The sequence below is a fragment of the Lactuca serriola genome, chromosome 9, assembly GCF_051521515.1.
Source record: "Lactuca serriola cultivar US96UC23 chromosome 9, Lser_US96UC23_V15, whole genome shotgun sequence".
NCBI lineage: Eukaryota > Viridiplantae > Streptophyta > Magnoliopsida > Asterales > Asteraceae > Lactuca > Lactuca serriola.
Window position 1 is genome coordinate 47444325 of NC_136416.1, and position 23854 is coordinate 47468178.

Below are 23854 nucleotides of genomic sequence, written 5' to 3' on the forward strand. Positions count from 1 at the left end.
AAAACAGCTAATTAATCAATTGTTTTTTATGATTTATTATAGTTAATTTTTAACTCAAACTAAATAATGCAAGTTTAGTTAGAGGCGACACTATTTCGAGTTTCGACTCATATAGTTATTCCACGTTTCAGGCTTTTTAATTTCTTTACCTATTCTTGAGTAAAAGTCTCCCATTTTATGTGGAAAATGGTCGACCTTTTCTTTGATTATATTGGAGAAAACATTAATTATAAAAAAGAAACGGATTAAAAATCGTTCACAATCTTTAAAAATTTAGTTGAATGAAAAACAAAAATTATTTTAATAAATATAACTTTATAATCATATTTACAACATTTAAAGATAAAGTTAGTCTCGTTTTGTCTACCTATAATAAGTCTATAACTCATAACTTTGTGGGTAGCTTCCATGTGAAGATAAAAAGGAGCAGAAACAAGGAAGAGAAACACCAATACCCATGGAAAAGATGGAAAAGAGCAGATCATTTCCAGAATATTCATCATCTTCACACACAAAAACAAATGGTTCTTCAGGATTCAAAGATCAATCAAGATCATACGCATTCAATGGTCCGATTACTAAAGATGGAGAGACAAAGAGGAAGAAGAGGATTGCAGAGTATAACATGTTCACCACCGGAAGTAAGTTGAAATCAACGGTCAGAGATAGCTTCAAATGGATCAAGAACAAGTTCACAGATGTTCGTTATGGTATCTGAATTTCTTCATCATCCCTTGTAAATCTTACTTTCTTGTGTGTGTGTGTGTGTGTGTGTTTTGTATCAGATTCCATGAAATTGTTGTTTGGTATTAAACCGTGTCTTATTTAACGAACATCGTTTATTAATCCAGTTGGAATCTATATAGTATCGGTTATGTACTCTCTAGTCTCCGCTAATTAATCAGAGATATGTATATTTTCTTATTTACTGTTTTCTTTTAAATAAAATCGTAAATTTCTTTCTACACTTTCACATGGTAACCACGTGTGTGTATATCTACATGTACTTTTATTTTTGTTTTTATTTTTTTGGAACGGCATATACATACATGTATATGATCATGGATTCATAATATGGTTCCAGCTTGCAAGCTTATATGGTGATAAAGTTTTTGCATCTTTAATTGTTGATTTCATGTTTCGACAATCTTAACAACTCTCAAAAAGTGATAGCAGTTTCATTATATGAACAATTCCAGCAATGAATGAAATCAAATCAAATAGCATGTGCTTATATATGTACATTAATCTAAAATCAAATGAAAAATATTGCATGATTAATATTAAATAGGTAGTAAGATAATAATTAAATATATACTGAAACTTAAGTTTTATTATAAATTTACTTTATTTAACACGTCCAAAAGCTAAAATGAAATAAATTACTAACTTAATCTTAAGTTAAACTTGGTTGTCATTCTATATAAAAAGTCTTTTCATTAGGTTTGTGAGTATATCTACCATATCATTGACGTGGTGTTGGTATGTCACTGGCATGGTGGCAAGCACACCAGTACACCACTATCTTTGTATAGAGATGTTTGTTTCGATAGATCGGTTCGATTTTATCCGATTCAATCAAGTGAATCAAAATTGATTTTAATATTCAAAACATGGATCTGAGCGTTATAAATTAAACTTAAATCCAATTAGAACCAACCAAATTGGATTGGTGTTTACGATTCGGTTTTCAAAAGGCGAATTTGTTAAAGTATTAATCCACTTTATACAAAAATAAATTGCTAAGTTGTGAATTAAAATTTATAGCAATATATATATATATATATATATATATATATATATATATATATATATATATATATATATATATTCTTTCTAATCTATTTTAAAATACTTAGAAAATTAATAAATATTCAAAACAATGAAATAAATGTTCTTAATTGTAACGCCCGTAAAATCGGGCTAAGCATTTAAAATATAATATAACTTTCGCATTAAGAAAAATAGGAAAAAATCAATCTAATCATCCATAAATCGTAAAAATAAGTGTGTCAAATCATATATATATATATATATATATATATATATATATATATATATATATATATATATATATATATATATATATATATATATATATATATATATATTGAAAGTATACATCGATGTGATTCCAAAAATAAAATTTTCGTAGATATCTGAGTTCATATGTAGGATATATGAATTTTATAAGGTATAAAAATCAATCGTGTAATTAAAAATTATTAACGTCAAAATGTATGAAGAGAATGGTTCAATTTTGGGTAAAGTCGCCAAAATGAAAGTCGTGGTAATCTTTAATATAGGAATTTTTGTAAAATGAACATTAAAATCGGAGTTCGTACGAGAGAGTTATGATTTTTACAAAATTATAAAATCATATAAAAATAATTGCTAAAAATAAAGTCAAAATTAGTCGATCGAGCCTAAATGAAAGTTGTAGTACTCGTTAAGAGCTATGAGTGGAAAAAAAAAAGAATGTAAAAAATAGAGCTCGTATGAAGAAGTTATGAAATTTATAAATCTGCATTTTGCGCCCTGTGCGGTGCGCGACGCGCTCTTCTAGAATTTGAAAACGCAGATCATGAAGAGCTTGTCACGTGACATAAAGTGGATGGGGAGACATCACCTTAAAATGCGTGACGTGCACGGTGCACCCCTTTTGCATGTCGTGCACCCCAAAAATGCTTATAAATAGTTACATTATGTTCATTCATTCATCCACACCCCTTTTATCATTCTCTCTCGATTTCTTTCAGTTCTAGCCCATTTTCTCTTAGTTTAGCCTTCAGCGAAGCCCTGCGATCCCTAAAGTAGTAGCTAGCGAGTAGAAGCTCTGCTAATGCAATTTCCTAACTTTTTTCAGGAAGAACCTATGTAAGTTAAGCTACACTCTAATATTTTCAGTATAAATTATATTTATAGTCATAAGTCGTTATTATGAACTTATAAATAAGATTTATCAGTAATTACATGTCGTTATACTGATTGATCTACTTACTGGAGAAATGTCTAGAATGGTCATGTAGGCTTGGTTGTTGGATTTTATAAAAGCTATTATGTCGAAATGATCTTGCCTCCCAACTGTCCTGCCTGACTGATCCTTACTTGATAGATCTTGATGTAGACATTAGGATTAGTAAGGATCTATACTATTATTAGTCTTCAGGATCATAAGACTAAAACTAATTTTTAATTATTACTTAGGTCACGTCAAGGAATATCTAAGGTGTTAGGCGAAACTATGCCCATATCACCAGTCACCCACCTAAGTCAATTGAGTGCATAGTTTCTTTCATGAACATGATTTAATATAAGTATCAGTTAAAATATTAAATATATGTTGGAAGTCGTATGTGAATTATGTGCTTATTGCTTGGATTATATATATATATATATATATATATATATATATATATATATATATATATATATATATATATATATATATATATATATATATACACAAACACACACATAACGTGCTATGTGCGAACTAGATATGGTCTATTTTATGTTGCGATTTACCGATAATACTATATAATGATATTAAAAGAAGAATTGTTGAGAAGATAAATGATAAATAATACCTAATAGGCTAATACTTGTAACATCCCCCTCTGGCACGTATCACAATATTGTCCGCTTTGGGCCACTCGGCACGAGGACTTCCCAGGGGGTCACCCATCCTGGTACTACTCCCGCTCGAGCACGCTTAACTGCAGAGTTCTTATGGGATCTGCTGCCCTCACGGCTTTAAAACGCGTTGTTATAGGGAAGGTATCCACACCCCTTATAAGGAATGCTTAGTTCTCCTTCTCAGCCGATGTGGGATCAGATCTAACCCACTTTCACCCCCCATTATAGGGTTCGACGTCCCCGTCGAACACATCGACCCGTGCCCTAGCTCTGATACCATTTGTAACATCCCCCTCTGGCACGTATCACAATCGCTTTGGGCCACTCGGCACGAGGACTTCCCAGGGGGTCACCCATCCTGGTACTACTCCCGCCCGAGCACGCTTAACTACAGAGTTCTTATGGGATCTGCTGCCCTCACGGCTTTAAAACGCGTTGTGACAAGGAAGGTATCCACACCCCTTTATAAGGAAATGTTTCGTTCTCCTTCCAAGCCGATGTGGGATCAGGTGCAACCCACCTAACAAAGTGGGTTAGATCTGATCCCACATCGGCTGAGAAGGAGAACTAAGCATTCCTTATAAGGGGTGTGGATACCTTCCCTATAACAACGCGTTTTAAAGCCGTGAGGGCAACAGATCCCATAAGAAGTCTGCAGTTAAGCGTGCTCGGGCGGGAGTAGTACCAGGATGGGTGACCCCCTGGGAAGTCCTCGTGCCGAGTGGCCCAAAGCGGACAATATTGTGATACGTGCCAGAGGGGGATGTTACAATACTCTTATGGAATAGATATACATTAAGATAGGTTATTGTCACCTAAGAATAGAGTTGGTATTAAAAGTTGGTTACAGAGGCATTGTAATATAGTCTAGGGATAGACTTAGACTTATGGAAGATACCTAGTTCAACTAAGTTGATATTAGGTAGTCTCATTAGGAGAATGTGTGTAACCTAGGAACGGAGAGTAAATTTCTGTTCCATGACTATCAGGTGTCGATGTGTAGTCAAACCCTTACTTTAAATGGTTCATCGGAGAGATAATTCTCCCTAATGATCTTGGACTATCATCTATGAGGATCGATAGGAATAGATATGTAGGAATGTAAGCCTATATGGATTTAGTATGGTAACAGTTGGTTTTGCGAGACTGATAATTAAGGAATGTTATCACACCTACTGCTGCCTTCGAACTTTCCCAAAAACATGCCCACTATCATTGTTGGTCGTAAAATTCATCCAATAAACTCATCATCTCTCAATCTTTCCTATCGGGTCTTATTCGTTGTTGGAGAAACAAGATGTAGATTTTGAATCTAAACTTTATGTACCTCTCTATTTCCCTCATACCCTCTCTATCTCTCTCGATTTTGCTTTTCTGTTGGGTAGTTGATTTTCTTGGTTTTTGAAATCGATTTGCTTCCGTTGTATGAAATCGATGTGTTTTGGTTTACTTTTCCTTAAATCGGTCTGTTTTTTTTTCTTTCTAAAAACGATTAGGTGGTAACAGAATTGGGAGTCACCGAAGGTGAGTCATCAAAGAAGGAGGTACATGGCCGCCGACGGGTATGAGGAAGAGGATCAGTTTCATGGTAGTTAAGGGTGTAGCTATACTTCTGTTTCTTTTTCTTTTTTAATTAATAATAATAATAATAATAATAATAATAAATTAATTGGAAAAAAATACATAAACAACATTATGGTCATTTCAAATCTAGCATGGACTAAAATCGCAACAAATTTGCATATTATGGATGAAACATACAAGTTTTAAACAAACGAAACACTATCTGAATTAATTTTTGAAAATAAAGATTAAACACTATCTGAATATAACACTATCTAAATATAACGAATTAATTTTTGAAAATAGAGATTAACACTATCTGAATATAAGGGATGATTGGTGTAATAATTTGTCCTTTTTGTTTTTATCTAACAATATATTTTTTCCCCATTTAATTATAAATTTCTTAAGTAAGTAAGAAACAAAAGTGATATTAAGATTTGAGAGAGTAAGTTTTTGGTAGCCTTAGGTAAATAAAAATGATGTGATGTTTTCAGTTTAGCTAGTAACAAGCCACAATTGCCTGTAGTTTTAAATAAAAATAAAAACATTAAAACTCTTCCAAAAAACAGCTACTTCAAAAAACAAACATTTAACTAGATATTGGAAGGGTGAGCCAAGCCATGGCAATAGTGTAAGACCAAAGCGACTCTTGAAAAACCCCAGCAGCAAGCTACTGTATTGGGCCTTCCCCCATAAAAAATAAGATTAATATCGAGTGGGCCGATGGCCCACATATCAGATATTAAACTGATAAGAACAGATACTACACTTGATCTTAGCCAAAAGGCCGAGAAAGGTATGCTTCTTCCAAGCCTAGGCTTCTCTTTTTATACACCTCCTCCCTTTGCCTGTTTCCTTCATCTACCCGATGTGGGATGCCAAAACTTTCACTACATACCCTCCTTTCTTTTTACCTACTCTTCCTTTCACAACAAAAGTTACCACGTAACATTAGATTTTTTTTTTTTAATGGGAACGATATAGTTTTTTATAATTATAGTCAACATATCGATTATTTAAAAGAAGATAAAAATGGACAAACACGTTTCGACTCGATCAAACTAGATTCAAATTGTTTTACGCATACTAAAAGAAAATTATATGTTTAGACCCATTATCCAACTACTACGACCTAGTTCTTGTACGACTTCTAGAGATATTGTTGATATATTAATTATTATTAATGATTTATGTTAGAGGAGTTTATAGGACTAGATATATTATAAACCCTTGTTAGGATGTTACCTTATTGATCCATCATGTGATAACGATGATGAGTTTTCTTTTCCGCTAGGAAACCGTATATTTGAGATAGTTATTTGCAAGTTTTTCGTAATTTATGCTTATAATCTTAAATATGCGTAATAAGTTTTATCACTTGAATAAATAATATGAAAACTATAAGAAGCAATGCTAAAAGAATAAAGCAAATTACGTATGTGCCCCTTAAATGAATAAATAGAAACTAAGATCATACAAGCTTTCACTGTGTCTGAATAAAGTACAAATAATCACCCATCTAGTAGATATAGATTAATAGATTATAAGTGTATAGTATTTTTTTATCGATATAATTGCTATTTACAAAAAAAAAATGTCATAAATCAACAAAAATACTCATAGTTGTTTTGTGAAGTAAAAACATAAAAACATTAAGGAAAAACATGCATTGGGTGAGCATTGCTTTTCCAATTGTTGGTTAATAGTTAACATGTGTTCTATAGTTAACACGTGTTCTTGTGTGACATCTTTTTTCTTTACTTCAACCCTTCTAGAGAAGAACATCTATTGATGATGCTTCATTCTTTTTTTTTTTTTATGAAACCAAAGTCAAAGAATCAGGGGCGGAGCCAGGATTTTATTATAAGAGGGCTTCCATCTATCAAAAGTTTTTAAAACAAGTATATAGAAAATTACACAATGGTCGTTTGGATCACTAAGAGTGGAGCGATACTTTGATTTTTGAAGTTGGTATCGTCCAAGTTTAATATATAATCTTCTAATATCATCTTCACATTGGTGACTTGAATATCTTAAAACTAAAAGTCGTTCTCTGTCTGTCTGGGATCACGAATCAAAGAAACTAATGTTACTTGTCTAAAATATGGCACATCATTCTTTTCAGGTTCCATATCGATCGGCTCTTCGATATTATCATTCTTTTTGGCTTGTGGGTGCATATATTATGAACACCGTCTTTAGTTTTATCACCAACCGGGTGCAACAGGTCACACACTTCTTTTATTTTTGAAAAAAAAAATCGATGATTTTTATGCTATGATTATAATAAACCAAATTATCATTCATGATTAACTTTTAATTACAAGTTATAGAAAATAAAATATGATACAAAATTAAAATTCACCTGCTTATTAATTAAAGAATTAAAATTGTAAGGGTTTATCAATATAATCGTCGACTAATAAAAACCTTAATGGACTATCTTTGCCATCATCAATTTAAATAACCATGAACAAGATTTGATGATTATATAAATGAGATATAAATCAGCAGTTAAAATAAAAAATTAAAAAAATAAATAAATAAAATTTGGATGGAGGCGATGTGATGATGTGGGCACAAATTTGGTTACAATTCTTATACCATATTACTCTTATTGTTTTTTCATTATAATAATTGTTTTTTAAAGAAATTGGAGGGGGCTACATATCAGTAATAAACAATGTGGGCAAAATATTTAATTTTTGGATTCATTTTATAAAAAGATTGGAGGGCGCAGAGCATCCGACAGCCCTCTCACTGTCTCCGCCGCTACAAAGCATAATGCGAACTCTATTTTAGGGTTCAACAAAAGATTCGTTAAATTGAAGTCTCGTTTGAGAAATAAATAGTTGGATATGGACCAACTGCGAAGGCATAGATTTATGACGACGGATTACATAACCTAGAAAAGCATGATTTTGTTTTATTTATAAACATGTGGGCATGGGTTCTAATCGATGTCTAGTATTAGTACAACCGATAATTTCTACATATTTATGATGTTCACGACTATGAATCATTCCATGAAATGAAATGTGACTTCCTTTATGATTTAAACATACAAGACATCAATTTATTTCATCATAGTTGATCTCAACAAACAACAATCATATTCGGTAGGAATTACATGTGTCGGTTTTTTCAAATCGTTACACTCCGCCTTTATTAGGTAATGTCTATCGATATGTTTAAGAAGATTATAGAAAGATTGTGACTTTTATATATATATATATATATATATATATATATATATATATATATATATATATATATATATATATATATATATATATATATATATATATATATATATATATTCTATTTTTGGTATGTATGGATTATACTTTTCATAGGTGACTTTCGAGTTTGAGAATAGAATTGTATTTTTTGATAAAAGACAACTAAACACATCATACTATTGTTAGCCATAAAGTTCATGTTAAATACCTAATTTCTACTCTTTTTTTTTTAATCAGCAAATCTAATCTACACCTAATTTCAAATATGTCTACGACGAAACTTAAACCATCAACCTCAAAGAAGGAGTGTAACTCCAAATACCGTTAGGCTAAAAACAATTTAGTACCTAATTTCTAATTAGCACATGAGTTTTACATGTTCACATTTCCAGGTTCCTATGACTTCTAATTAAGGTATAGGGTTCGTACTAAAGCCGAGGGGCAACGAATATGTTCATAGCCTTTTTTTTTTTTTTTTGTAGTTTATAGAGGTAGATTCTATTGTACACATTCATAATTTATGTCATTTTCAACGACCCCTACTCTGGATTTTCATCTCCTTAATCACATTCCAACCATGAATACACAATATTAATATACACGAGTTGACACACATAAAATAATTTTCAAATCCATATTCAACAAATTTATAAATAAATTAATTTTTAATTCAAAAATCTGAAATTGTATTTATATTAGACAAAATTGCAACAATGGTCCTTATGATATGCATTTTTTTTTGGTTTTAGTCCAAAGCTCGACTTTTTTGGATTGGTAGTCCTTATGAGCTGGTTTGTTTGTAGTTTTTGTCCCTCGAAAAACTTAAAAGACTAAAATACCCTTGAGGTATTTCTTTTTCATTTTTCTTTCATTTTTTATCTATTTTTATAATTAAAAATTTAAGAGATCTCCCCCTCCCTCCCTCCCTCCCTCCCTCCCTCCCCCCCCCCCCCCATAGCTATAGTTGATAAAATGGTTGGGAAGGATGGGTAGAAATCAAAAGTCTAGAATCAAACTCCATGAACAGATTATATCTAAAACTGAAGGTCTACATTCGCACACTAATCCTTTGTGTTTCATTCATCTGTTTTTTTTCCTGGACTCAACACCCCGCTTTGAATTTCTCTTTCTCCTCCAGTGAATTGTTTTGTGCAACAAATGTTGACATCTTTTTGAGTATTCTTCTTTCTCAATATTTTTAACAATGAACACAAAATCAAAAACCTTAGTACAAATAAATCAACTACAGGGAATCAATGTCAAAATTCAATCAAGCCCATCAAATCTACAACAGATCAATTCATATAAAAGGGGAGCGAAGTTCATCGTTTTTTACATCCAACCTTAAAACCGAGTTCAAAGGAAGGTCAAGGTTGCAGTGGATAACACAAGATACATTTCAGATTTTGTCTTGCAAAGAAATCAAAATCCCTACAAATAAAGGTCCAGTAGTGGATAATACAAGTTGTGAAAAAAGGATTAATCCAAAACACAATCCCGATCTTCATAGAACTAAAACATCTCCTTAAGAGCACAAACAACCCTCTTTCAGGATCCCTAATGGAATGCCTTCGAATCCTTCTCAAAGACTACAAAAACGAGATCGATCAAATGCTCGTTGTTGATAAACAGCTCCAGAAAGAGCTAGTTTACGATATACTACAAAAATACGAGTCAATGAAGGCGAGATCCACAGCGGCTAAAGTTGTTGGGAAGGGCGTGAATGGAAATAGTGTAATTGCGACCTAGAAAGTAACGTCGACGGTGGTTGGTGCGTTGGCGGAGGTGATGGCTAGGTCTGTGTTGAGGGGTGTGAACCAGGGGTGTAAGGATGGCGTCGCTTAGTGTCATGAACGTGTCGAAGCTAAAGTCGACTACAGTGGGTGTAAGCAAGCTTAAAGGGAAGTCGGCGGTGGTGCTTGAGTCTTTGAGGAGAAGACAATATTTTGAGAGAGAGAAAGAGAGAGAGAAAGAGATTTTTAATTAATAAAACATTATATTAAATAGAAAAAACAAAAAAAATATATGAGAAGGACATTACAGTCATTTCACTATTCAGAGGGACAAAAAATGCAACGAAACTAGCTCAAAAGGACCATCAATCCAAAAAAGTCGTGGTTTGGACTAAGACCACTCTAAAAAATACATACCACAGAGACAATTTTTGTAAATTTGCCTTTATATTATTTAAATCATACCTTGAATGGAAGCAGAAAAACAGAGACAATGTACTTAAATGGTAGAGGGAGGTCGTTATTCTGAAGACGATTTGCATGCTTATGTATGTTCCTAAAATGGAAAAAAAAACCCATAAAATGATATTTGGAAAAAAAATAATTTAAAATAACCACATAATGACATGTGACAAAATGAATGAGAATGTGACATCTTGCAAAAAAAATTATTTATTATAATAGATTTAAAGTAAAAGAATACGTTTTTTTTTTTACTTGAAGTAGGGGACCACAACTACACAAGAGGCTCGTATATAAACTTGGTATGTTAAAAGATTTCCACAACCTATACAAACATTTTTGCAAGTGCCTACATATCAGGCTTCAGGGAGTGGCTTTGTCACCCCGCTCGCTAAAACCTTCACTAAGATTTGATACACCATCCTTAAGATTTGTTAAGCAAGTCGTCAAGACAAGCTCGCTAAGGAGGCAACGAGAAGAGAGAGAAATGTGTAAAAACTTTGGATTAGTTGTTGGATTTTGATTATCATTTAATTACATTTTGACCCTATTTTTTTTAACATGCTAGGGTTGTTACCACTCTTTATGAAATACTAAAGAAAAAAAATGCTAGTGAGGTGGTAGATTCGCTAAGATTTGATACACCATCCTTAAGATTCGTTAAGCAAGTCGTCAAGACAAGTTCGCTAAGAGCATCCACAATGGGGAGTTTAATGGAAGAGTTGAATGAGGTGTCATGCCTACTTGTCATTCAATGGATACAACTTCACCATTGTGAAATGTCACCTTGACATTCAATGGAGTTGGAGTTCAATGGCCATTGAACTCTTCAATGGGAAAAAAAGAAAGTATTTAAATCGTTAAATAAATATTTTTTAATATGTTCCATTGAACTTGTAGCGTTTAATGCATCGTGGGATAAAAATGAATAGAGTTGTATGGAATGGTAAATGATGATATGACACTCCATTAAACTCTATAGAGTTCAATGCATTGTGGATGCTTAAGAAGACAACGAGAAGAGAGAGAAATGTGTAAAAGCTTGGGATTGGTTGTTGGATTTTGACTATCATTTAATTACATTTTGACCCTATTTTTTATTTAATTTTTTTTAACATGCTAGGGGTGCTATAACTTTTTATGAAATACTAAAGAAAAAAATGTCACTGAGGTTGTAAGGCAAAAAAAAATATGTGACAATGTGTTAGGAGTGATATCACTCCCTCTGAGCTTATGAATTTGTTTTAGCCGGAAAAAATTATTTTATTAGAAAAATCACAAGATTTCGTTGGTCACCCTCTGCTAAAATAATGGTTATTTTGGTCCATCCTTAATTTTTGATTAAATTTATAAATGGTAAATATGATTAAATTAATCTGTTTTACTATTATTTCAAAACAGTACAACCATAACGATTAAAAAAATAATAAAAACGACAAATATCAAACGACTAAAACAAATATACACCCGACTTATTTGATTCCAATACATAGATACATTATTACATGTTAACAAAATTCGAAAAGTACAAACTAAAATGACAAACCCCTTTTTGTTTATTAGGATTGTCTTCTGAACAACAAAAATTAGAATCATCATTTATCTCTCTTTTTCTCAAGAATCTTATTATTTTTCGCCAAATAAAAACCATCTTTTTACTCGTCCAAACTTTTGTTGTTTATCCATTGATGCATACACCAATTCGAAATCTCAATCAATGCATGGTCTTGAAGGGTTTATAAACCTTGAGATCATTAATCACTCCAACAATGGAACCCGCAGCCGCACAAACCGAAATAGTTAGGCAAACAACACTCAACGTTTGAAGAGCAATCCATTTACTACTCCATTTAGGTATCTTCTTTTGAGTAATATACATTTCAATTGGAAAATAAACCGTTAGTGGCCAAAACCCACAAGCTCCAAGAATCCCAACAACATCTTCAAAAAACGGCATCAACATAGCAATCATGGTGGTCATACACACAAACATGCTCCTCCATATCAACCGGAATAAGTTGAGTTTGTAGGGTTTGGATCCCGGAATTGGAATGTGTATATCCTTTGTGATGAATTCACTTTCGGGAAAATATTCCCTAGCGGTTTTTTCAACAAATGCAAATATGGGTTGTGCAAAAACTTGGTAGGCACCAACAAGGTGAACTATGATGGCTACATTTGCAATGTCAACGAGCCAAAACGGGTCATAGAAACCAAACCCGGTTAGAAGGTTTCCCGGAGCGTGGTCTCCAAAAGCCGCGTACCCGAAGCATCCACAAAGCATATAGAAAATGGTTGTTGTTATTACACTTATCAAAGCTGCCCTCTTCATTGTTTTTTGTTCCGCTGGTGGGGATTTGATTGTATCCTGTGTGTATTAATTATACAAAATTTTCAGATATGTGAAGTCCTAAATTTTTTCTTTTTTAGCGGATGTAACACTCCAATATACAAAATTTTATATCTATATTAGTTTAGATATAAAATTATACAGTTTATTATATATAATTGTTCATATATTAATCACCTGAATTTCAATAAGAACAGTGGAATAAGAATATGCAAAAGCAATAGCTCCAAATGCTTGGAAACTCCTCCATATTTTTTGTGTTTGAGTCACTTCCCCAACACTTATACCACCTAGACTTCCCTTGATTTTTCCATTATCTAGTGGTTAAACATTAAAATACATAAATATCAAATTCATTATTTTATATATATGAAGTGAAAAATAAAATAAAATATAAAAGAACGTAACATACCGGCGAATTTGGCGATTCCGAGGCCAAGACCAATGGCGGAGTAAGTGAAGGACATGACGGCGGCCACCATGGAAAGCCATGAAATCTCGTGGAAGTTTGGGATTTGAGAGAGAAGGATTTCAACAGCTCCAAACAATACCATAAATGGAGTCCCATTTATTCCACATGAACTATCATGGCCTTTCTCATGGAAACAACTTGATCTTTTTATCGCCCTTTTTACATAAATCATTCAACAAAAAGATTAACATTTTTCAAAGCTTAATGAAAATATGGTTATATATATATATATATATATATATATATATATATATATATATATATATATATATATATATATATATATATATATATATATATATATAGTTCATGTATCCACTCACATCATGCTGATGGAAGCTGCAATGGTGTATCCGATTGTAGTTCCGGTAAGATTGAAGTACTGAATGAACCCACAAATTTTAAACTTAAACCCACCTGAAAAATGAAAATAATCCCAAATTTATATTCAGAATTTGGTTTTGAAGCAGTAATTAACTGGTTTTAATCGATTAGTGTACCAAGATTCGCTCTGACAGCTTCACTGTATGTATAGTTTCGTTTTCCGGTGACGGGGTCGCCGGTGCGATAACACGACGCGAGAAGACAAGAGCAGTAGTAAGTTACGAAGGAAAAGAGAAAGAGGACGGTGGGTCCGGCGACCCAACCCAGCTGCGCAGTCGCCCATGCCAATGCCAGCACGCCGGAGCCTATCACCGCCGTGATGATATGTGCACTGGCACTTACAAGAGTCCCTGTCCTTTTGGGACGGCCGTCGTCGTCTAAGAATTTGGAGGGGTCCTCGGAGGCGAAGTCGCCGGAGACTTCAAAGCCTTGTTGGTAGTTTGATGCGATTTTTTCATCCATTTTGATTTTGATTTCTGGTATGAAATAATGAAGAAGATTCACAGAGAATTAAGCGTTTGGATTTTTTATGGATAAAATGTGGAATGAAAGTGTGTATTTTGACTTTGAGTTGCTTTTTGTTGTGAATCTGAATCTGTTTTGAGATTCTGGTGATGAAGTTTAGAGGAGGGAAGGAGGGGTATATGTAGTCTCTGGTGTTGGGGACGTGAGAGACAATGCAAGCTACATGCCAAATGGAGAGCATAAATTACCAAAATACTTGAACTTAAATTTAGTGACTACCTTTTTATGGAATTCACGAATATTAGTTTTATTTTATTAAATTCAAATCCTTAATTAATAGCACGTACATTTATAAACTTATATGTATGAAGTTAGGTTTCATAAAAGAAAAAATGATAAAGTTAGTAAAAATTGACATAAGAGAAACTCTTAGATTATTAGAGGTGACAAAAAATAACATGTTATGAAACAAGCTTGGATAAGATATTTCAACATGCTTAATTAAACGAGTTGATATCACATAACACGGAAATTAAACGTGTAAGTAGGGATGACAAAAAACCTCATACCCAACGGAAAACCCAAAACCAGCACCCGTTTTGACTGGGGAATCCCCAAATTGACTGGGGATGAGGACGGGGATGGGGAATCCCCGAATAAAAAAAGTGGGGATGGGGATGGGGATGGGGATACTCTTAATCCCCGATCCTAGACCCGCCCCCGACATATATTCATATATAAAAATAATACAGAATATATATTTATAGTATAATTTATAATACATAAAATTTGATCTAAGTAACCTAACTCATTAGTAATTACTTGGTTGATATTATATTTTTACTTTTTCTTTTATCTAATTTAAACTCGTGTATATTTCTTTTTCCTCTTTGGTTGACCTATTTTACCTAAAATATTAATCTGATAATTTTTTTCTACTTGATTTGTTATGTATGTATTTAAATTTGGTAGAAAATTTATTTATATTTTTTATGCAATTTATGAGTACTTATATATTTTATAAAATCTTTAAACTTATGCTAGTAAAATTGAACATTAGAGTTTTTTTTACATAAAAATTTGCATATTAGAAGAGAAAAATAAATCCCCGTTGGGGATCCCCAGTCCCCATTGGGGGTGGGGATAGGGGTTTATTCGTATTCCCCGATGGGAATGAGGATGAGGATGGGGATTGGATTGAGGATTCGGGGATGGGGATGGAGATTGGGGTCTCCTGTGTTCCCCGCCCCCGTTGCCATCTCTACGTGTAAGGTTAGTGTTGAAAATTTCAATTCGACAATCGTTTATTCATATGTAAGTTTTTGAAAAATTTTAAATAAACTAGAAAGATCTAAAACCAAACCAACGTACAAAAAATATTTGGGTTGAGTTGTTTGTAATGTGAAATCAACTTAACCATCTAGGTCAAGATTCTATTTTTAGTTTTTACATTATCCTAAACTACACAGTCCCTCGACACAACACGTTAATTAAATGGATCTGTTTAAGATCAAGCCCTCTCAATTCATGTTTGTTATGTGTATTAATAGTTTGCTAAAGTAAAAAAAAAATATTGTTGTTAGAATTTTTTTCATTTCAAAGCTTTTTCGATTTGTAAATTTACTAAGTTTTGAGATAGAACTTTTTTTACTGCTCTAATAATTATTAATCTAATTTTCATGGTTTTTTATTTTATTTTAATAGGACCAATAACATAACGAAAAATCCAATTTAGTATCGAGAGGACTTGAGCCTTTTAATTTAGTTAAATGATATTGAGAATACAAAATGCATTGTACTACATACAATTTTACAACTTCATTTTCATAATATATCGAACTTCCCAAAAGTTTTTTTTTTTGTTTGTAACGGCAGAATTTTATAACGCCGTTTCCTATAAAGTAGAAGGCAAGGGAAGGCAAAAAAGAGGAGAAAAAAAGTTACAAAATAATGAAAGGAGAACACATTTACAAATCCCAAAATTCTCTATATGTTTAACCCAACCAAACTTGAACATACTCTCCGCCAATTTAGAGGATTTGCTTCGAATCTTCTTGAAGATTTTATGGTCCGAACTTCACAAATGTTAATAAAACAAAATTTTTTTAAATAAATAGATCATTAATTTACCGTAAATATATTAAACCAACATACACATGACATTAGCGGATAAAGGTAACCATCTTTTTTTTTTTTTAAAAAAAAAGGTAACCATCTTTATAGTCATTATTGCTACATGACTCTCTTAAGAAGGAAAAACGTCTAAAATTTGCATCATATGATTATTATGATTCTTAAAAGCTTAGGTCTAAATTTTGTACTTTACATTGGCCGGATTTGTCTATGTCTTCTGTTTCAAACTTCTGATGTAATTTGACTTGAGCGTATATGTCTTTTTTTTTGTTAATATATTTTCTTGCTCTCCATTTAAAAAAAAAAGATTATTACCACATATAAGTCCGTATCGCACCGATGTAGAATACACTAACATAAACTACTCTACAAAAAAATATTGATATATAGGTTAATGTAAACTACTCTACTAATTGTAGGTTTTATTAATATAAAAATATTTGACAACAAAAAACTATTTTTGAAATATGTAAACTCTAGTTGAAGTATTTTTTGAAATATAAATTATTCAGTTTTAAAAAAAGTTTAAGAGCTCATTGTTGAACATGCTCATATTAATTCTCCAACATGAAACCAATGTAATCTATTATTAAGATATAAATATTATAAAGTTCACAGAATTTGGAAAAAATATATATATATCAATCAGTAAGTTCATAGAATTTGGAAAAAAGTATTTATCAATCAGAAACAAATCTATTGGTGAATAAAAGTTGAAAAGTGGAATATAATTAAATAGAATCTAATCGGCCAATCAATTGAGAAATGTCCAACAAGATTAAGCTTATTTAAGCATCTAAATATAAATAAATACTTAAACAGATAAGGAGAACAGACATAAACCCTTTTATCGAATTAAATCCAAACTCAACCCTTGAATAGAATTTTGTTGGTATATATGATTTAGAAATTACAACTTTACAAGTATTTTTATATACGATTAATAGTTGCTTCATTTACCCCATTGTTTTCTGACATTGAAAATTTTTATATAGACTTCCATTCCATCACAATTTACTTGAAAGAAAAATCAATGTTTCAATCTTGTAAAATTTAATGAAACAATAATGTAAAAAGTTAACATATATTACAACAAAAATATAAATATGTTATGTATATATTTATTCCAAATCTACAATGCCAAAGTTGGAGAGTAGTATCTTTACTTGATCAACAAAGTCCGATCCAGTTGCATATTCCGTTAACATCCCCACAGCAAATCCAAACATTGCCCATCTAATTTATCAAAAAATAATTAAAAACCAAAATTAAAAATATCATTATCTTTGTTAAATTACTATACAAGATCATTAAGTTCTGTATGCATAGGCTAACTGAATGGTGTGTATAATGTAACTGAATGGGTAACGATATATCTCCAGATGAAGTCATTTACTCATTCTATTCAGATTAAGTAACAAAGAAACAATTTATAGTCAACTCATTGAGCACTTAATATATATATAATAAAAACAGACTGTAACATATAAAATTAAAATCATTATTTTATTTATTTGGAGGTAAAATTAAGAGGAGATGAAACAAACCTGCCATTTGAAATTTCATTTTTGGCAATAAAACCGAAGAAAGGCCCTTGATTAGCCTCTTCAAGCTTCTTCTGCTTAAAATACTCCTGAAGCTCTTTCGCCCTCTGCCTCTGGAACTCCATCGTTATTACATTCTGACCAACCGCCGCTGCTTCCGCCAAAGACTTCGCCGGAGCTGAAGGAGGCGGTGGTGGATTCGGAGATGGAGACGGAGGAATGGAAGGTCTTACAGGCGGAGTAGCAATGGAAGGTCTTCGCAAAGGGCCATCGGCTTGAGCGCTGCGTATAGTAACTATTGTAGGCTTGGTTGTAGAGAATCTAAAAGTATGTGCGTTTGATGACGAATTTGATATTCTGATGCATTGGATTGAAGCTACCGACATTTTCTGAATCTTGTGAATGAATTTAGGGTTTTGTTTTTGGTCATGAAAAGGGAAGGGGGGTTGTGGAAGGTGTACTTGTTAGAATCACTAGTGTTTTGCGGATAAGATGTGGCCAAGTTTTCTAAGATTGACATTTGACAAGTCTTTTCTTTTTTAGATAAACTATTATCCTAAAAAAAAACCAAAAAGTCTCATGAATATATATTTAAAAATGATTTTTTTAACAATGATAGTGGAATATTTTTTATTTATAAATTGCATGTAAACCGTTGTAAGTCGAATGTTGTTCTTATAAATAAATCGTTATGTACATTTTAACTCAAAGCAGAAAATGTGTATGATAGTTATATACTATAAATCTAATTAAATCTCTCTAATTCATTCGTGTATTAGCACAATTACTCTAATCATATGAATCACATAAAATATGTATAATAACAACATATTCTTTTTGGTTTCTATGCATAATAGAAGCATGTATCATTTTTTGTCATTTTGATAATGTATTTTCGGTGTCTTACATAAAATATAATATTATTTTTAACTTTCGACCACAAATATCTTTTTATCATAAATAACCAAAAACTTGTTGGATAAATAAACCAAATTGAAGTCTTGAAAACTAAAATATTGAGTATTTTTGGCAAAACTAGATCGCAGCTAGAAGGTGAAAGCTATAAAAAAAACATAATATATAAAATACATTTAAGCTTTTGGAAATGTATAAAATAACATAAAATCTAAAAGCTTTCAAAAGATTTTTTAAGAAACTTTTGGATTATTAGATTTTTGTTTAGAATAATCATACTCCCAAACTTTTCTTCTTCTTTAATCTGAGTTTTTTCTTAAAATTTAAAAGCTCACAAAACCAAACATACACATGTTAGGAACAGGACTTGTAACCAACAACATTAACTGCTACATAAATATAAACTTTCTCAAAATTCCCATTACATAAAAACTAATAGAAAACAAAAACCTACTCTCAAATTAACATAAAAATAAAATAAAATATGGAAATCAAACAGTACATTATTTTGAAACAAAGAACACAACTGCCTATAAGGACATAAACAAAAGGGAAAGCCCTTAAATAAACAAAACTGAACTCCATAAGTAATGATATATAGACAGATGTAGATATGTGAGTGGCGGCAGTATTGGCGGTGATGCTGTTGATTGTGGTGGTGGTGGTGGTGGTGGAGTACAAATTACATTATCATGCACGTGCATGTTCCTTCATTCCAGTTAGATTCATCATCTGAGCCATCGTGTTCACTACAGTAATGAGCAGAAATGTGAATCAAAGAAGAACATCAAAGAAAACAATATGAAGATCAAGCAATTATAACATAAAATATTCACTCATAAGATCAAATATTTGTTGCTACAATGTAATTACTTGAATTTTACATATACATAAAAATCTAAATTCGTGTACCTTGGCTCAAATTCACGAATTTCAAATAGCTCTCCCCCAAACACATCTGTCCATTGCACTTTTCTTGTTTCTGTATCACCACACTCGTTTTTGCATTCGCCCCCATTAACATCAACAGAAGCAATAACACTTGTTTTTGGTCTCTTCAAGCTGCTCTTTAAAGCATCTCCATTTTTGTTTTCAAAATTATCAAGATCAAGATCAGAGGTACAAGTTTTGGTGACCTTTTCAGAATCAGGAGAATGTTTAAGATCATCCTGTGGTTGTGGTTGTGGTTGTGGGTGGAGGGAAGGGTCTAGTTTCAGGTGAGATGGACTACTCTCAAGTCCTGTGGCTGCACGACCAAAGCAAATAAAGGAGGTGCAGCCATGGACAAGATGGCTCTTTGTTGAAGCCAGTTGGAGGTCAGGGTCTGGTTTTATGTCCACCAACTGGTAGTGATTCAATGGGGGAAACTCTCATGAGCTTCTTCTTCTTCTTCCTCTTCTCTTTCCAGATCAATTGTAGAAGAAGGTTCAAACCATTACTATAGTTGAAAGAATGAAGAACAACTCACTATCGGTAGCATCAGTTCTACTCATCATGTGAACTTCTGTATATACTGGTATGAAAGAACTCAAACAACTTCATGAAAGTCAACAAAGTTTTGATGCGGAAAAGGAAAACGGAACTTTATCAAATTCGAATTTCGAGATCCTTATATCCTTGTGAAAGTTAAGTCAAAAACTCCGGCAACACAGCAGATTCGATTGAAAATTTTCAACTGAATGATTGTTGGTGTTTCTTTTCAAAGCTGTTTGAAATGCTTTACAAAAGGTCAATACCAGTCAAAGCAATGAATCTATGGTCAAAAGCAGATTAGGAGGTTTTTGATCTTCGAAATCGAAATGGCAGTAAGATCAAATTCCGTGATATGAAGTTATGAACCTCTGGAGAAAAAATCAAAAATTAAATCCTGAAGATTCGATGAAATTGCGATCTAAAACATGGAATCGGATTCAACAGAGCTAATTAACAAAAGGAACAATTCAAATCACATCCATTAATTGGTAGGAAAACCGAAGATCCTAATTGATTTAAAGTGAAAAAGTACAACGAAACTCGTGATTCGGAAAACTGAAAACGAATTTATAGATAGGGTGGACGGAAGATTAGGACTCACGGATCCGAGAGTAGCAATGGAGTAAATTTTACTCAGCTCATATGTCGGCGCCTTCTCGTCGGAGATAATATTCCATTTGCCTCCGATTGCCGGAGAATCCTCTGAAACAAAGAAAACTGCGCTATTGTATTCACTTCTCTTTCGTGTCTGTATATATATGTACGGACCAAGAGCTGTCGATCAGTGAATTTTTACTGACTGAATAATAAAACGTAAATTTTTGTCTTCTTTTTTTTTCAAGTAATAATGTAGAACATAAATGTATGTCAAATTGTCGCATAATACATCAATGGGATATATTAAACCAAAAAAAAGTATCATACATTCAAATTAAGAGAAATTAGAATACTTGTCATTTAAGGGTATCCTCCTCCTTAACTTTAACTAAATAATGTAATAAATAATCAGTTACGGTTAATGATTAGGAAGGTCTACTTGTAAAAGAAACATTCTTTCAAAGTTAATATTCAACAAGTCAAATTATATTTTGAGTAAGCGGTATATTATTTAATTATAAACTTATAATCAATCTATAACATATAAAACATCAAATAAATTAATAGAAAAATATGCCAACAAATGTGAAATGTCAATATTTATAATCGGTCAAACCCATTTACCTATCAAAGTTTCACAACAAATTAAACAATAAAATTACTAGGCTTAATATTATAAAAAATTCAAATAGACATCTTTGTTTTCTTCAAAGAAACTTATTTTAGAAATAGAGTTCTCAAAATGGATACATTATCTATTTGACTAACAATATAATTAAATATAATAACAATAACCAGCCGTAATGATTTTTGAGCTCGTAAAGTTTGATTTGTAAACTAACTTTTTTAAAGAACAAATGTCATATTAGCATATCGAACTTGTCGTGTTTATTTTAAAAGGTCACCTAGTTTTTTTTTTTTTGGTATATTAAGGGAATGAACTCTCATTTTTCTGTTTTAAAATATCATTATATGACCTTATACCGGGTAAGCCTGTAAAATGTGTGTCCTGACCATTGTTTGACCATCAACTACCCTCCATTGAAGTATACTTCCATATTTACCCTTCTTGATCAGCTCAACTAGTTCTTTTCATTTTCAGATCAAATAGATCATCGTGTTCCCTCCTATTCTTCCTTAACTTCTCCATCCAAATTGTCGAATGGTGATTCCTATAGCCACCCCTTTGATCCAAATCGGGTCACCCATATTTCGTAGCATCCAAGGTTTGATACATTTCTTTTTGATCTTGGTAGGCTGACTGCATGAACATGTGGAGTCAAAATCAAACTCGATATGTGGATTCAACAGTCCAGAACATGAAGCAAAAGAAGATAAGTAAAATCTTTAGGGGTTGGGTTGGGCGATTGAGATATTTAGGGTTTTCATTCAATGATTTAGGATTTGGGTTTGGGTTCCAGCGATTCAGCAAGGGCTTGGGAGGTTGGCGGTGGTCATGGGAGGAGGAATTTGGGTTTGAAATCGTTGCACAATGTTACATCTGGAATTTGGGTATGATTTGTTCTTCACAGTGGAAGAAGATGCATATGAGGCTTGTGTACACAACTTCAACTACCTTGTTGCAGATTGATTCATGGAGTTTGATGTCTTTTCTTGAAGGAGTATATGCATACATCTAAATCGCATCTTTAAAGCTTCTTCATCTTCTTCATCTATGGTTTCCCCTTTAATTTCTTTAAATCCATTGTTGGATTCATCTTTGATTCTGTTTCCTTTTCTTGACAAAGGTTTCACTTTCTCAACTTCATTACTTAAATTGCTATTGTCGTCATCAAACCACCACACCTCCACCGTTTAAGTATTCAAGATGAACCCATCTGTAATTGTGGTTTCTATGGTGTTTAAGTATTCAAGATTAACACCAAATGGGCATTATACCTCCACCGTTTAAGTATTCAAGATGAACCCATCTGTAATTGTGGTTTCTTTGGTGTTTAAGTATTCAAGATTAACACCAAATGGGCATTATCTGAAGAATATCATTTGGTTAGATTAGGAGTGTTATCCATTGTAACATCCCTCTCTGGCACGTATCACAATATTGTCCGCTTTGGGCCACTCGGCACGAGGACTTCCCAGGGGGTCACCCATCCTGGTACTACTCCTGCCCGAGCACGCTTAACTGCAGAGTTCTTATGGGATCTGCTGCCCTCACGGCTTTAAAACGCGTTGTGACAAGGAAGGTATCCACACCCCTTTATAAGGAAATGTTTCGTTCTCCTTCCAAGTCGATGTGGGATCAGACGCTTAACTGCAGAGTTCTTATGGGATCTGCTGCCCTCACGGCTTTAAAACACGTTGTGATAGGGAAGGTATCCACACCCCTTATAAGGAATGCTTAGTTCTCCTTCCCAACCGATGTGGGTTAGATCTGATCCTCTGCAGTTAAGCGTGCTCGAGCGGGAGTAGTACCAGGATGGGTGACCCCCTGGGAAGTCCTCGTGCCGAGTGGCCCAAAGCGGACAATATTGTGATATGTGCCAGAGAGGGATGTTACATCCATTTTCTTCTATTTTGTGACTTGCAATGGAGGACACATATAACAACAGAGAGGAGGTTGGAGGAGATGATGCTACAATGAGATTAAAACTTGTTATAGTGGGTTAAGTGACCTTTTTAACAGATTAAATGAGAGTCCATTCCCTTAATGTATAAAAAAAGTAAGTTAGATGACCTTTTAAAACAAACACGATAAGTTTGATGGGCTAATATGACATTTGCCCCTTTTTAAATGTTATTTCAAATTGATATTTCAACAAGTTTATTGGGTTTTTTTTTATATTTTCTAAAATATACCATTTATTACGTATAAAAAAACTCAATCTTTTACATATCCATAATATATATATATATATATA

At 32.7% G+C, this 23854-nt stretch overlaps 3 protein-coding genes, 1 long non-coding RNA gene and 1 other non-coding gene across 7 annotated transcripts; 1 reads left to right on the forward strand and 4 right to left on the reverse strand.

Moving 5' to 3' along the window:
* Window positions 1-379: 379 nt before the first annotated feature.
* Window positions 380-924, forward strand: LOC145073638 (uncharacterized). The gene has a single exon (XM_079020166.1). It carries the CDS (start codon window positions 458-460, stop codon window positions 716-718), a length of 261 nt encoding a protein of 86 aa, XP_078876292.1. The 5' UTR covers window positions 380-457; the 3' UTR covers window positions 719-924.
* A 4884-nt stretch (window positions 925-5808) lies between these two features.
* On the reverse strand, window positions 5809-6005 carry LOC145077396 (U2 spliceosomal RNA). The gene has a single exon (XR_013693143.1). It is a non-coding gene; the product is annotated as a U2 spliceosomal RNA (small nuclear RNA).
* Window positions 6006-12356: 6351 nt separating this feature from the next.
* Window positions 12357-22017, reverse strand: LOC145073075 (amino acid permease 4-like). Of its 2 annotated transcripts, XM_079019628.1 has the most exons (6): window positions 22008-22017; window positions 13965-14276; window positions 13788-13881; window positions 13405-13619; window positions 13170-13309; window positions 12357-13010 (listed from the first exon to the last, which is right to left on the reverse strand). In XM_079019628.1, the coding sequence occupies exons 1-6, from the start codon at window positions 22015-22017 to the stop codon at window positions 12357-12359; spliced, it is 1425 nt and encodes a 474-aa protein (XP_078875754.1). The 2 variants fall into 2 exon arrangements, with proteins under 2 accessions (XP_078875754.1, XP_078875753.1); XM_079019627.1 differs by lacking the exon at window positions 22008-22017 and having other exon boundaries at window positions 13965-14310.
* LOC145074877 (light-harvesting complex-like protein OHP2, chloroplastic) lies at window positions 17481-18488 on the reverse strand. The gene is made up of 2 exons (XM_079021207.1): window positions 17994-18488; window positions 17481-17682 (listed from the first exon to the last, which is right to left on the reverse strand). Exons 1-2 carry the CDS (start codon window positions 18374-18376, stop codon window positions 17568-17570), a joined length of 498 nt encoding a protein of 165 aa, XP_078877333.1. The 5' UTR covers window positions 18377-18488; the 3' UTR covers window positions 17481-17567.
* On the reverse strand, window positions 19273-21165 carry LOC145074769 (uncharacterized). 2 transcript variants are annotated; one of them, XR_013692106.1, is made up of 3 exons: window positions 20980-21126; window positions 19818-20746; window positions 19273-19654 (listed from the first exon to the last, which is right to left on the reverse strand). It is a non-coding gene; the product is annotated as an uncharacterized LOC145074769 (long non-coding RNA). The 2 variants fall into 2 exon arrangements; XR_013692105.1 differs by having other exon boundaries at window positions 19818-21165.
* Window positions 22018-23854: the final 1837 nt, after the last annotated feature.

What these genes read in the sequence shown, in the direction of transcription:
- LOC145074877 (XM_079021207.1), bottom strand. Translation starts at nt 18,376, where the DNA reads ATGTCGGTAGCTTCAATCCAATGCATCAGAATATCAAATTCGTCATCA. An exon ending in AATGAAATTTCAAATGGCAG is followed by an intron (nt 17,683 to 17,993) that starts GTTTGTTTCATC and finishes TTGATAAATTAG; the next exon opens with ATGGGCAATGTTTGGATTTG.
- LOC145073638 (XM_079020166.1), top strand. Translation starts at nt 458, where the DNA reads ATGGAAAAGATGGAAAAGAGCAGATCATTTCCAGAATATTCATCATCT.
- LOC145073075 (XM_079019627.1), bottom strand. Translation starts at nt 14,310, where the DNA reads ATGGATGAAAAAATCGCATCAAACTACCAACAAGGCTTTGAAGTCTCC. An exon ending in AGCTGTCAGAGCGAATCTTG is followed by an intron (nt 13,882 to 13,964) that starts GTACACTAATCG and finishes TTCATTTTTCAG; the next exon opens with GTGGGTTTAAGTTTAAAATT. An exon ending in CGGAATCGCCAAATTCGCCG is followed by an intron (nt 13,310 to 13,404) that starts GTATGTTACGTT and finishes TTTAACCACTAG; the next exon opens with ATAATGGAAAAATCAAGGGA.